The sequence below is a fragment of the Rhinolophus sinicus genome, chromosome 16 (assembly GCF_057876585.1).
Source record: "Rhinolophus sinicus isolate RSI-liver-muscle chromosome 16, RSI-T2T, whole genome shotgun sequence".
In the NCBI taxonomy this organism is placed as follows: Eukaryota; Metazoa; Chordata; class Mammalia; order Chiroptera; family Rhinolophidae; genus Rhinolophus; species Rhinolophus sinicus.
The window spans coordinates 84,386,192-84,402,043 of NC_142516.1; the positions used below are offsets into that span (position 1 = coordinate 84,386,192).

The 15,852-nt window shown below is 38.8% G+C and overlaps 1 protein-coding gene across 2 annotated transcripts in view; it reads right to left on the reverse strand.

Annotated features, from left to right (window-relative positions):
• Nucleotides 1-10,719: 10,719 nt before the first annotated feature.
• The window catches only part of SLC71A2 (solute carrier family 71 member 2), a 107,001-nt gene continuing 101,868 nt past the window's right edge, over nt 10,720-15,852 (reverse strand). For both annotated transcript variants that reach the window (XM_019719534.3, XM_088792850.1), the window contains exons 10-12: nt 15,511-15,608; nt 13,196-13,338; nt 10,720-12,509 (exon numbers count right to left, since the gene is read on the reverse strand). In XM_019719534.3, the coding sequence (XP_019575093.1) occupies nt 12,258-12,509; nt 13,196-13,338; nt 15,511-15,608 (493 nt within the window). In that variant the 3' untranslated portion in view covers nt 10,720-12,257. The remainder of the gene's footprint in view (nt 12,510-13,195; nt 13,339-15,510; nt 15,609-15,852) is intronic.

Sequence of the window (15,852 nt, forward strand, 5' to 3'; positions counted from 1 at the left end):
CATCTCCCACTGCCCAGGAGAGAGACAAGAAACCAGCCAGAGACAGGCAAGGGAAAATAAGCTCAGTGAGAGAGAAAAAGTGCTCCAGCGCCATCTACTGGAAAACAAAAGAGACTTTATCAACCGGCTGCAGAGGTCATTTCCATACATGGCAGAGAAATAATCCATCAAATATGAACAACCAAGGAAATAAGGCAGCTCAGAAAGACAATGAAAAATCTCCAGAAAATAAACTTAAAGACGTGGACTTATGTGAGTCACATGACAGAGAATTCAAATTTGCATTTATGAAAAAACTCAAAGAAATGCAAGAAAACCCAGATACGCAGTTGTTTGTTTAAGATTTTTATTGGGAAAGGGGAACAGGACTTTATTGGGGAACAGTGTGTATTTCCAGGACATTTTCCAAGTCAAGTTGTTGTCCTTTCAATCTTAGTTGTGGACGGCGCAGCTCAGCTTCAGGTCCATTTGCCGTTGTTAGTTGCAGGGAGCATAGCCCACCACCCATTGGATGAGTCGAACCGGCAACCTTGTGGTTGAGAGGACTCACTCCGACCAACTGAGCCATCCGGGAGCTCAGCAGCAGCACAGCTCAAGGTGCCATGTTCAAATCTTAGTTGCAGGCAGCACAGCCCACAGCCCACCATCCCTTGCAGGAGTCAAACCGGCAACCATGTGGTTGAGAGCCCACTGGCCCATGTGGAAATCGAACCCGCAGCCTTTGGCATTAGGAGCACGGCGCTCCAACCACCTGAGCCACTGGGCTGGCCCCCAGATACACAGTTTAATGAACTCAGGAATAAAAATCAATGAGCAAAATTAATACTTTACTAAAGAGGTTGTAATTTAAAAAAGGAATCAAACAGAAATTCTGGACTTGAAGAACTCAATAAAAAAGATGAATGAAATAGCGAGGTTAGGAAACAGAGCTGACGAGATGGAAGAATTAGTGACATCGAAGATAGAAATCTGGAAATGATACAGGTGGAAGAAGAAAGAGACTTGAGATTTAAAAGAAATGAAAGAACTATCTGACTCCATCAGAAAGAGAAATATGAGAATAATGGGTATACCAGAAGGCGAAAACTGGGAAGAGGGAACAGAGAGCTTATTCAAACAGTGAACAAGAATTTCTCAAAACTATGGAAAGAACTGGATTCTTGAATCCAAGAAGCAAACAGAACACCTAATTATCTCAATCCAAAAAGGCCTTCTTCAAGGCACATTAAAACTGTCAAAAATTAATGATAAATTCTCAAGGCAGCCAGGAAAAATGAGATGGTAACCTATGAAATATGCTAATTGGATTACCATCAGATTTTTCAGCAGAAACTACAAGCTAGGAGGAAGTGGAATCAAATATTCAAACTATTGAAAGAGAAATTACCAGTCAAGAAAAATTTATGCAGCCAAGTTATCCTTTAGCTATGAAGGAAAAATAAAGACCATTCCAGACATACAGAAACTGAGGGAATTTTCCACCACAAGGCCTGTATTACAGGAAATACTGAAGGGGGTTATTTATTCCACCTGAAACAAACAAACTAAAAGGATACAAAAAGTAAGATGACCAGCAGATAGAAACAGATAGAAGCAGGAAATTGCAACCCCTATTCAGAATAGGGCACTGAACACTTAAATATAACAAAGGTGAAAGGAGGTAAAAATGTAAAAAAGAAGACAATTGCTACTGCAACTCAAAAATGAACTCACAGGAGGACATTTCTCAAGAAGGCAAATTAGGTAAACGCTATGCCTACTGCACCCCAGGATCACACCAAAATTACAAATAAATTGTAGAACAATCAACCTCAAGAATCACCTGAAGACTAGCTGAGCAGAAGCCCTATAACTAAGGATATAAAGAGGCCATATCGAGACTGGTAGGAGGAGTTAAGGTGTGAAACGGGCTGATCCAAACCCACAGATAGTGGATGAACACCAGGAGGGTCACCTCAGTGGCAGAGGACCCCCTGAAGAGGGAGGGGTCCCAACACCATACTGGGCTCCCCAGCGCAGAGGTCCTGTGCTGGAAAGTTGTTCCCACAGCATCTGGCAGTGAAAATCAGCAAGGACACTGTCTGCCTTTCCCAGTGGGGTGGAAGGTGGCTGGAAACCCAGACGCTCTCTTGTAGAGCTGGCACACGGGACTCATTCACTTATGGGCAGTCACCTGGTCTCTGGTGGAGGGGGTGACAGCTTGGGAGGCCCAGGGACATGCAAGGAAGGACTGAGTTGTGTGGCTTCAGCAAATGAGCTGGAGGGACAGGAGCCATTGTTTTCCCTGTGTGGAGCCTGACACACATGTAGCCTACAGGAAGGTGCCATCTTTTCAGGGTTAAGCCCTTCCCCAAAGGGTCAAGTCTGGGTCTGCATTGGTCTGGTGGAATCCACATGTGCACTGCCTTGTTGACACCCTGGGTCCCCACCTTCTGCACAGCTGTTGCTACCTCACCTGGGAAACTCTTGACTGCTGGGCTTCTAACACCGGCCCACAGGCTGCAGAAGCCTGTATGCAGTACATGGATGGCCCGTGGTGGCCCAGGAAACGTTTGCTGGTGGGGGGTAACCCAAGACCTGCACCACAGCGTCTCTTTGACAGCTCTTGGAAACCTGTGGGCCTAAGAAGGCAGTGGCAAGCCATGGTGTTCTCAGGGCATTCTTTGTGGGGTGGTCGGGGATCCAGCACTGGTATAGGAACCTAAACTGCACTGACTTTATAGAAACCACTGACCACACCCCTTAGCTCCCTGGAACCCCACCCCACCTACCTAGAGCTGCATTGCCAGGGGCACTATGGGTGCCTGGGTGGTCGACCCTATCCCACTGCCACGGAAGGTTTTTACAGTAGCAGACAATCCGCCATTGTGGCTTGTGGAGACTTTGGTGGTGGACAGTGACCCAAAACCTGTGTTGTGACCTCTCTTGGGCAGCTCTCAGGAATTTGCGAGCCTGAGGCAAGCAGTGGCTGGCTGCGGTGTTCTAAGGGCATTGTGCAAACTGGTCAGAGGCTGGGCAGTGGCATAAAAACAGAATCTGCCTTAATTTTGTAAGAAACCACTGGTCACATCTCATGATTCCCTTAACTCCAGCCCGCCCAGCTAGTGCTGCATAGCCAAAAGCACTTTCAACACTGGGTCAACCAGCCCAGCCCGTGCTCCTAAGGAGACTCGTTCAATGGCTGGGCCTCACGGGCAGCTGGCAGGTGGCAATAGGCCTAGGGGGACCCTGGGCCTTTTGCTAAGCAGCCTGAGGCCCACTATTGGTGGCAGTCAGCCTTGGTTCACAGCAAGGCCACCCCCACATGCCTCCAGGTCCAGCACAGGCAGCAGCCAACCACATATAGCTTTGAGGCTCCTACCAGGTAGCCATGAGCCAGTAATAAGCAAGGCTGAAATTGGCCTGCAAGGGAGCCCCTCTGAAGAGACACTGAAAACACCCAGGGGCCGGCTTCAGACCTCACCAGAGCACTACTGGGTTGGCCTCATAAGCGGCACACCCAAAGGAAGGTCTCAACAGGCACAAGAGCCCACAGGGTGAAACCTGCTCTGAGGGCTCAGCCCCCACACTGCAGCTCGTACACTATGGGAGTAGTCAATCCTCATAGTCAGCCTGGGAGTCTATCCCATCCCCTGATGCACCAAAAGCAATGAAGGCTCAACTACAACAGGAGAACACACACAACACACTCCAGAGACACTCCTGGAACACACACACACAGGAGATTAGGGAGACTGCACAATTTGACTACATAGGACACCTACTACATAAGGCTACCCAGCAAAGACTGAAAGACACAAGTGACCTACATAATACATAGAAGCAAACACAGAGTGGCAGCCAGAATGAGAAACAAACATGTCCCCAAATAAAAGAACAGGAGAAACCTCCAGAAACAGACCTAAATGAAATGGAGACAAACTACCAGAGACAGAGTTTAACACACTGATTGTAAGAATGCTCAAGGAACTTAGTGACAAAGAGATAGCAAGCATAAAGGACATAGAAACCATGAAAAAGACCCAGTCAGGAATAAAGAATACAGTAACGGAAATGAAGAATGCATTAGAAGTAATCACCAGCAGATTAGATGAAGCAGAGGATCAAATCAGCGATTTAGAAGGTAGCAGAAAACACCCAATCAGAACAACAAAAAGAACAAAGAATAAAAAACAATGAAGATAGTTTAAGGGACTGGTGGGACAACAAGCATAACAACATTCACATCATAGGAAACCAGAAGGAGAAGGGAGGGAGTAACAGATAGAGAAACTATTTGAAGAATAATGACTGAAAACTTCCCTAACCTGGTGAAAGAAATTGGCATACAATCCCAGGAAGCACAGAGAGTCGCAAACAACATGAACCCAAACAGGCTCTTACACATCATAATTAAAATGGCAAGAGTTACAGATAGAGAGTATCTAAAAGAAGCAAGAGAAAGGCAACTATTTACTCACAAGGGAGCTCCCATAAAGACTATCAGCTGATTTTTTTACAGAAACTTTGCACGCCAGAAGGGAGTGGCAGGAAATATTCAAAGTGATGAAAAACAAGGGTCTACAACCAAGATTACCAAGCAAGGCTATCATTTAAAACTGAAAGAGAGATAAAGAACTTCCCAGACGAGAAAAAACTAAAGGAGTTCATTACCACCAAGCCAGTATTACAAAAAATGTTAAAAGGACTTCTTTAAATAGAAGAAAAAAACAAAGAAACCAATGAAGATAAAAAATATGAGTAACAAAATGGCAGTAACTATGTACCTATCAATAATCATTTTAAATGTAAATGGATTAAATGCTCCAATCAAAACACACAGTGTAGCTGAGTGGATAAGAAAACAAGATCCATGCATATGCTGTCTATAAGAGACCCATCTCAGATCAAAAGACACACACAGACTGAAAGTAAAAGGATGGAAAAAGATTTCACGCAAATTGAAAATGAGAAAAAAGCTGGAATAGCAATACTTATATCTGACAAAATAGACTTTAAAATGAAGACTATAATAAGACAAAGGACATTACTGATAATAAAGGGATAGAGCCAACAAGAAGACATAACCCTAATAAACATCTATGCATGGAACATAGGAGCACCTAAATATATAAAACAAATATTGACTGACATAAAGGGAGAGATCAACAGTAAAACAATTATAGTAGGGGAGTTTAACACACCACTGACATCAATGGACAGAATTTCCAGAAGCATGGAAGTCCTAACCAACATGGAAACAGAGGCCTGAAATGACAGAGTAGACTATATGGACTTAATTGGTATTTTTAGAGCATTTTACCCCAAATCAGTAGAATATACATTCTTTTCAAGTGCACATGGAACATTTTCCAAGACAGACCACATGTTGGGCCACAAAACAAGTCTCAATAAATTTAAGAAGACTGGAATAATGTCAAATGTCTTCTCAGACCACAGAGGCATGAAACTAGAAATTACAAGGAAAAAAAAACTGTGGAACATGCAAACACATGGAAACTAAAATCATGTTACTAAATCATGAATGAGTCAACAATGAGATCAAGGAAGAAATCAGAAGATACTTTGAGACAAATGAAAACACAATGACCCAAAGTCTGTGGGACACAGCAAAAGCTGTTCTAAGAGGGAAATTCATAGCAATGCAGGCCCACCGAAAGAAAGAAACAAACAAATCTTATAAACAGTCTATATACCTAAGGTAACTAGAAAAAGAACAGCAAACAAAGTCCAAAGTGAGTACAAGGAAGGAAATTATTAATAAAGAGCACAGCAGAAATAAACTAAAGAGACTAAAAAAAAATAAAAAAATACAAAAGATCAATGAAACCACCAGCTGTTTGTTTTTTTTTTTAAAGATAAACAAAATTGACAAACCTTTAACCCAACTCATCAAGAAAAAAAGAGAACGGACCCAAATAAATAAAATCAGGAATGAAAGATAAGTGACAACTGAAACCACAGAAATACAAAAAATTTTAAGAAAACACTATGAGCAAATATACACCAACAAATTGGACAATCTGGAAGAAATGGACAAATTCCTAGAAGTATAAAATATTCCAAAGCTGAATCAAGAAGAAACAGAAAATGTGAACAGACCAATTACTACCAACAAAATTGAATCAGTAATCAATGAGCTCCCAACAAACAAAAGTGCTGGACTGGATGGTGTCACAGGTGAATATTACCAAACATTCAAAAAAGAATTAACACGTATTCTCCTCAAACAATTCCAAAAAGCCCAGGATGAGGGAAAGCTCCCAAGCTCGTTTTACAAGGCCACCATTATCCTGGTTCCAAATCCAGACAAAGACATTACAAAAAAAGAAAACTATAGGCTAATATCCCTAAGAAACATAGATGCAAAAATCCTTAATAAAATATTAGCAACATGAACTTGATTCATTCCTACTTGCAAGGTTGGTTCAATATCCATAAATCAATGAACATGATCCACCACATTAACAAAATAAAAATCATATGGTCATATCAATAGATGTAGAAAAAGAATTTGACAAAATCTAGCATCTATTTATGATAAAAACTCTCAGCATAATGGGAATGGCAGGAACATATCTTAACATAATAACGGCCATATGATAAACCCCCGGGGGTTTATCATACTCAATGGGGAAAAGCTAAAAGCATTCCCCTTAAGATCAGGAACTAGACAAAGATGCCCACTTTCATCACTTTTATTCAACATAGTACTGAAAGTTCTAGCCACAGCAATCAGACAAGAAAAAGAAACAAAAGGCATCCAAATTGGAAAGGAGTAATAACATTATCATTATTTGCAAATGACATAATACTATATACATGGAGAACCCCATATTCCACCAAAAAGTTATTAGAACTGATAAGTGAATTTAGTAAAGTAGCAGGATACAAAATTAACATTCAGAAATCAGTTGCATTTTTATATACCAATAATGAACTATCAGAAAGAAAAATGAAGGAAACAATTCCATTTACAATTGCATCAAGAAAAATAAAATACTTAGGAATAAATTTAACCAAGGAGGTAAAGACCTGAACTCAGAAAATTATCAGACATCGAAGAGAGTAATTAAAGAAGGTACAAATAAATGGAAACATATACCGTGCTCATGGATAGGAAGAATTAAAATAGTTAAGATGTCCACACTGCCCAAAGGAATCTATAGATTCAATGCAATCCCTATCAAAATACCAATGGCATTTTTCACAGAACTAGAACAAATAATCCTAAAATTTATATGGAACCATAAAAGACCCCAAATAGTCATGGCAATTCTGAAAAAGAAGAATAAAGATGGAGGTATCATCTACATGATATAAAATTATACTACAAGGTCATAGTAATCAAAACAGCATAGTATCAGCATAAAAACAGACACATAGATCAAAGGAACAGACTAGAAAGCTCAGAAATAAATCCATCCCTGTATGGTCATTTAATCTATGACAAAAGGATCAAGAATCTACACTGAGGTAAAGACAGTCTATTCAATAAATGGTGCTGGAAAACTGGACAGACACATGCAAAAAATAGAAAATGGACCACCTTCTTACACCATATACAAGAATAAACTCTTGGTTTAAAGACTTAAATAGAAGACCTGAATCCACAAAACTCCTAGAAGAAAATATAGGAAGTAAACTCTCAGACATTGTCCTTAGTAATGTTTTTACTGATGTATCTCCTTGGGCAAGGGAAACAAAAGAAAAAAACAAATGGGATTACATTAAACTCAAAAGTTTTTCACAGCAAAGGAAACCACCAATAAAAGGAAAAGACATTCTATCGAATGGGAGAAGATATTTGCCAATGATACATCTGATAAGGGGTTAATATCCAAAATTCATAAAAAACTCATACAACTCAACACCAAAAAAACAAACAATCCAATTAACAAATGGGCAGAGGACCTGAAGAGACATTTCTCCAAAGAGGACATACAAATTGCCCATAGACATATGAAACAATGCTCAGAGAAATGCAAATAAAAACCACAATGAGATACCATCTGACTCCTATCAGAATGGCTATCATCATTCTGTGTACTGTTGGTGGGATTGTAAATTGGTGCAGTCACTATGGAAATAGTATGGAGGTTCCTTAACAATTTTTAAATAGAACTACCTTATGACCCAGCAATTCCACTTCTGAGCATTTATCCAAAGAAATCCAAAACACTAATTCAAAAAAATATATGCACCCCTATGTTTACTGCAGTTCTATTCACAATAGCAAAGATATGGAAACAAGCCAAATGCCTATCAACAGACGACTGGATAAAGAAACTGGTACATTTATATGGTGGCGTATTACTCTGCTATAAAAAAGAATGAAATCTTACCATTTGCAACAACATGGTTGGACCTAGAGGGTATTACACTAAGTGAAATAAGTCAGACTGAGAAATACAGGTACCATATGATTTCACTTATATGTGGAATCTAAAGAGCAGAATAAATGAGCAAACAAAACAGAAATAGACTTACAGATACAGAGAAAAAACTAATGGCTAACAGATGGTTGGGGGGGGGGGGCTTGGGGGATGTGGGAGAAGGTGAAGGGATTAGAAAGTACAAATTGGTAGTTAGAAAACAGTCACCGGGATGTGAAATACAGTATTGGGAATATAATCAGTAATATTGTAAAGATCATGTAAGATGCCAGATGGGCACTGGACTTAACAGGGGGATCACTTCATAGATTATATGAATGTCTAACCACTGTGCTGTACACCTGAAACTAATATAAAGTAATATTAAATGTCAACTATAATTATACACACATATACACACACACACACACAGACACATACACACACACAAACGGGATATAAAGTACAGCACAGGGAGTGTAGTCAGTGGTACTGAAACGGCTGTGTACAGTGTTGGGGTAGTAGACTGGGTGGGGTTATCACCTTGTGAGGGGTGTAAATGTCTAATCATTATGTTCTGCACACCTGAAACTAATAATAAAATTAAATTAAGGAAAAAAAGAAAGTAAAAGTACAACCTACAGAATGGGGACAATATTTGCAAATCATATATCTGATAAGAGTCTAGTATGCAGAATATATAAAGAACTCTTACAAATCAAGAACAAACATCACAATCAAAAATGGGAAAGGAATTGAATAGATATTTCTTCAAAGAAAATACACAAATGATAAACAAGCACATAAAAAGATGCTCACCATCATTAGTCATTAGGGAAATGCAAATCAAAACCACAAGGAGATACCACTTTATACTTACTAGATTGTCTATAAACAATAATAACAAAACAGAAAATAACAAGTGTTAGCAAGATATGGAGAAAGTGAAGCCCTCCTATATTACTGATGGGAATGTAAAATGTACAAGAGTTTGGCAGTTCCTCAAATGGTTAAATATAGAGTTCTCACATAACCCAGCAATTCCATTTCCAGGTATACATACCTAGGAGGAATTGAAAACGTTTACACAAAAACTTAGGACAAGAAAGTTTATAGTAACATATAGCCTAAAAGTGGAAACCACTCAAATGTCCATTACTTGATTGATAAATTATCAATTGATAAATGAATAGAGAAAATGTGGTGTATACATACGATGGGATATTATTCAGCTTTAAAAAGGAATAAAATTTGACACATGCTACAACATGGATGGATCTTGAAAACATGCTATACAAATGAAGCCAGACAAAAGGTCACATATTGTATGATCCCATTTATATGATATATCCAAAATAGGCAAATCCATAGACAGAAAGTAGATTACTGATTGCCAGGGGCTAGGGATAGTGGGAATTGCTAATGGGTATGGAGTTTCTTTTTTGGGAATAATGTTCTGGAATCAGCTAGGGTTAATATGTGCACAACCATGTGAGTAAGCTAAAAAACCAGTGGATTGTACACTTTGGAATGGTTAAGATGATGAATTTTATCTCAATTTAAAAATCTACCTAATTTAAAATAAATGACATTTATTATACTGGGTAAGAACTGTAATTTTGGTAAGCAGAGGTAAAGAACAAAGATGCTAACAAGCACTTTTAAAAAACTGTGGCAGAATATCATAAAAGAGATCATTTTAACCACGTTTAAGTAGTTCAGTGGCATGTAGTACCTCCACGTTGTTGTGTAACCATCCTCACCATACATTTCCTGAACTTTTCTCATTCTGCAAAACTGAACTCTACCCATTAAATAGTAACTTCCATTCCCTCTTTCCCCTACTCCTGGCAGCCACTGTTCTACTTTGTATCTCCATGAATTCAACTTCATAAAAATTGAATCATACAGTATTTGTCCTTTTGTAACTAGCTTCCTTCAATGCATATAAGGTCTTCAATGTTCATCTGTATTGTAGCATGTGTCAGGATTTCCGTCCTTCCTGAGGCTGAATAATATTCCATTGCACGTATACACCATATTTTCTTTATCCATCATCCAACAATGGACTCTTGGGTTACTTCCACCTTTTGGCCATTGTGAATAATGCTGATCAACATGTACACATATTTGTGTCTTTGCTTTCTTAAGAAAATAAAAAATAGTTATGATCTGTTTTTGAAGGGAGATTTTGAAGGAAGTTTGTTAAAAATGAAACAAACAAAAAACACACACGTATATTTTGCATTAGCTCAAGGATTAGCCACTTATTTTAGTTGAAAGCCACCCAAAAGACAACCTCAAGATCAATGGTACTATTTGCTTTAAAGAAACGCAAAAGACATAAAAGTATCCATTGCAAATTTATTTTAAATTATTATGCATTAGGAAGCTTAACTTAAAAACCAACAGCATATTAAAAAGATACGTTATCTCTGTTCATAGCAGAACAGGTTTCAAAATATATTTTCTTTTAAATGTATTCAGTCAGTACATAATCTTTTATAAAAGTTGTATATATATTTTTTCTGTCAACACCTTCATTATATTTATAAATACAAGATTTACACAGCACTCCATCAAAAAAGAATTAAAACTCCTTACAAATATCTACATATATTTCATACCTATAAAACTTCCAAAGGAGTGCTCTGTTAAAGGTAGGCCTTAGTTAATGGTTCATTTACTGGTGCAGCAAAATACATATAAATCTGTAAAGTTTTCTTTGTCCATAAAATATCTCGAAAAATTAGCAAGACACTTATTGTGAAACTGAGCTTCCTAAACCATCATATGTTAGATAAGAATTTGATATGCATATTTCCATGAGATTCAAAAGTCAGACAGATAGAAATAAAGACCTACTGAAAACAAATGCATACTACACAGAGCAGTTAAGGCAGGAGTACGATGAATGAGAAAAATTGAGAAGTAGGATACAAGAGATGTGGAAGGAAAAAATAGTAATAATGCATTATGAGAGTCTGAACTTGGGTATAAACCCTACTGGCATCCAGTTAGGAACCCTCACCCTTACTTAGGAATGTTCACATTGTTGAAAACGTTCTCAGACATGCCCTCCCATTTCCATGTTGCCACCAGAATGCTTGATGTGTTTTCTTCGATAAAATCACCTTGGATCTGACTAAGACACTAGGTCTAAGAATCTGAATTGCTAGTTCTTCACGATTTAAATTTATAAGAAAGATTTCCCTCCCTGGTAAAGGTTATCACTGATCAATATTATTAATATCCAGAGGTATATATGCTGAATTTCATTCTAGCCAAGACTATTAAGACAAGTAAAGGAGAGTAAGACTAGGTTTTTGTTTGACTTTTGAACAAAGGTAATAGATCCCTGATACTGAGTGACTTTTTGAGCAGCCACTCATAAACACCTATGGGCTAAGTGGGCACTTTTCAGAGAAACAAGAAGGAAGTAAAGAAGAAAGGATTCTTTACCTCAAATCTTGCCAGAGACGACAGTCTTACTACAGTGCTGCACCTTCTACTGAAAAGGACATGGGAAGACTGTTGTCACTCTTACTCTAGATGTATTAAAGGAAAGCTATCCTTTCTAGCAGAGAGATGACTTTTTCTATTTATGCATTTCAAAATTCGGACTCTAATAACTTTTAGAGTCGTATACTGCTTGCAGGAACGTATTTCAAATCTTACCTTGTTCTAAGATACAAACCGGAAGAAAAAGAATGGAAGAAAAGGAACAGGAGGAGGAAGAAGGGAGGCAGAGGGTTGTTTATCAAGCTTGGCCCTGAGGGATGCCACTAGCATCTCCCCTTCAGCACCAGAGAGACTCCATGTGGTGTGGCTCCCCAATGGCTCTCAGAGACGGCATGAGCAGCATCTCCTTTTCTGTCAAGTTCATAGCTCAGTGCACTGGCTCCCAGGCTCCTTGAAGGAAGTGAGCTCCCAGATGCTGCTGTCTCGCAGCAGTGGCTCAATGTCCTCATCAGTGCCCCGTTCAGGGCTGTTAGTCAGGTTGCCGCTGATGCTGTTGCTATGTTTTTGAATTCCACCACCTTTAGTGTATTCAGGGATGAATAAGGCAACCAGAAAAGACATAAGAACTATACATGCTCCAAATAAAAATGGCGGGCCTGGGACGACAGCTCCCTGATGGGTACGGGAAACAAATGCAGATGAATTTGGTTAGTCTTTTCAATCCAACATTAGTTCTGGAGGACATAAAAACCATACCACCTCAAAGTGAATCATTTTCTCATACGCAAATGTTTCATTTGGTGTCAAGGCGAATTCTACTAGGGTCTAGTGTTTACAATATGACAGAGGACAACCAATCACTGCTTTTATTTTTTACTACTTTTCAAGTTTCACCAAACCTGTAAATAGCAGTTGTTTACCTCTAATCTCATAATGTGTCTTCAAATCATGTATTCTGCACAATAACATTAATTCCAATTTTGTACAGAAATCTATACTAAAAATCACTTGGAAGGAGGGAAGAACTACCAAATAAATAGTAGAAAAAGAACTCTTATCTAGCTCAATTTCTAGTTGGAATCTTAGGTCATTTCGTTTTTTATTTGGCCTGGGTTTTATCAGAGTAAATTGTGTAGGTGAGAAGAGAATCTGAACAGAGTTAAGACAAATCTTTTACAAAAGGTATTAAATCACTGAAATGATCCCTCTCCAATCCCAGGAAGCACTGAGCACACACTTATTACTGTCAAATACAATAGTAATATTATATAAATAAGAACATTCTCCAAATTTAAGGTCAGATTTTGCTACAGTCAGACATAATCACTGTTATGAAACCAGACTCATCCCCAGCTTACCTGCAGGGCAACGTTGTTAGAACTCAATTTCGGTTCCAACTCAGTCAGCTCCACGTGAAACATGTAGAATATGAAGCCATACAGCGCTGGCCCCAGGCCATTACACAGCCCTCTTATTCCAGTTATGATCCCCTGGGCAACTCCTATGTTAGAACAAAGAACAAAGCCAGTCTTCTCTGAAAAGCATCTCAAGACTGGACTTAACAGTACTTTCTTACAAACTATGATACACTGATTCAGCGGGGCTGAGTAGTCCATGCTAAGGAAAGTAGGTCAAGGATTTCACCCATCATATTTTCACTCACTGCACAAATCGTTTTTTGGTTTTACTATGTCCTTTAAATGCTGTCACTCTGCCCTAACATCTGCAAGGAGGTGAAATGACAGTACTGTTTCTGAAATCCCTTAGGGGCTGAATTCCCCCCGTAACAGCTAGATCTTCCTATAAATGGGGAATAACATGAAAAACTTTACTATTTTCCATTTACAGGCAGTTTCCACTTTTCTGTGGATCAAGATTTTCCCGCTCCACTCATTTAATGGCACTTTTACAAAACCAATTTGCCCTTTGCCTCCTCAGTCCCTGTGAGCCCACGGCAGTCCTGGTGCTGTGGTCTCAGTGCCTGTAGACTCTGTCCCTCCCGGTGACCTCTGCATGATGACGTGATGCATCTTCCTGCAGACTTGCCATGAAAAATCCCACAAGTGCCAATTTCTAGATATCTCTGGTTTCTAACGTGGCAGGTAAAAAATTAGCTTGAACCATATGAAGTGCATGTTTGTAAGTCAAAGATGGTCAGAGATAATTCAACCTAATACAGTGTGTTGTAATAAGTTTGTATGCTGACATTTAGAAACATCTGTATTAACATGTAAGCATAAAAAGTGTCATGAAAATTTACACCATGAAAGACAGGACAGTGTTTGTCTGATACCAAGCAGTGCCCCTCCTCCACAGATGGACTGCTTTCACTTCAGTCACAACACCTCCCCAAGGACGTGCAGCCAGCTGAGTTACCACAGCCACGGTGAGACACAGAATTTGTGATCCAGTGACATTATTTTAAAATGTGGATATGAATAAGATGGCTAATTTTTGATGTGGAAAAACAGCTGCAATGAATAAACTATCTTTTCCAATCTAGTTTTTTATCGACACTTTTTAAAGAGCTCTAAGGCATTTAAATATTTTTTCCTTCTAAAATTCACTACTTCCTGACTACAGTAAGCTGAGCCATTAAGAGATGAAAAGGGAAAAGGATTAATTCTGGTAGTGAGAACTGCATGATAGGGAAGCCAGAGGCACAGAAGGATGAAGTAAGAGTATAGAGTAGAGTGCTATTCTCCACAGTCATCTTAATTTTGTCTTTCACTCTGCATCCAATTATCAATAACTACACAGATTTACTTCTTTTATTTTTTTTTCAATTAAACTTTATTGGGGTGACAATTGTTAGTAAAGTTACACAGATTTCAGGTGTACAATTCTGTAATACATTATCTATATATCACATTGTGTGTTCGTTCACTACCCAGAGTCCGTTCTCTTTCCATCATCATATATTAGACCCCGTTTACCCTCTTCTAGAGTCCCCTCCCCCTTTAACCTCTGGTAACCACTAAACTATTTTCTTTGTCTATGAGGTTTTGTTCCTTCATTTGTCTGTCTAGTTCTTTTGTTGTTTTTGGTTTATATACCACGTATCAGTGAAATCACATGGTTCTCTGCTTTTTCTGTCTGACTTATTCTGCTCAGCATTATAATCTCAAGATCTGCCCATGTTGTCACAAATGGTCCTATTTCATCTTTTCTTACCAGTGAATAGTATTCCATTGTGTATATATACCACAACTTCTTTTTCTTTATCCTCTGAAAGAATCATTTCCTAAATTAAGCTAATGGATTTTGAGTGATTCCAAATTAAAGAAATTTTAGTGATTATAGTGATTAAATAAAGAGCTCACTGTTTTACTAACTAATCTATCATTATTTAACAGACAAATGTTAAAATTTGATAGTAGTCTAGCTAATTCTAATGGTATCAAAGGAGTCAAAACTGAAAGAATAAAATAGATTCTAATTCTCAGTATTCTGAACTGTTGAGTCCAGATTTTAAAAATAGGAGTATAAGATCAGAACAGAAGGAAAACAGAATTTTCCTACTATTTGCCAAAGCAAATAGGTATGACTATTGGGAAGGGACCACATGGCTGCTACCTCCTGTTGTGCTGATAGGAAGAGAGGCTCAGAACTGCTCATGCTTTTGGCAGGTATGTCTCAGCTGAAGGAGGAAATGAGGGGACAGTGACCTTACCTTGCTGATCTGACTCTGCATTCCGAGAGATGAGGGCACTGACTGCTGGAAACGTGATACTGGACATGGCGGCCACGGTCCCCGCTGCCCACATCATCCTGCAATGATAGGACAAGTTGCAATTAGATGGCAGGCCAGCCCCACGGAGCTTGCTGCTCAGAGTACAATCAGTGGCAAAAGCACAACATGCTTTCGGTTTTCTACATGTTAAGTTGTATTTAATTTTTCCTCTTTAAAAATTGATTTTCTTTTAAAACATGGAAGATTATAAATCACCCTATTAATAGTGACTACTTCATAGGCTGGGAAAGTTTCATTTCTTTATTTTATCTTTCCTCTTTC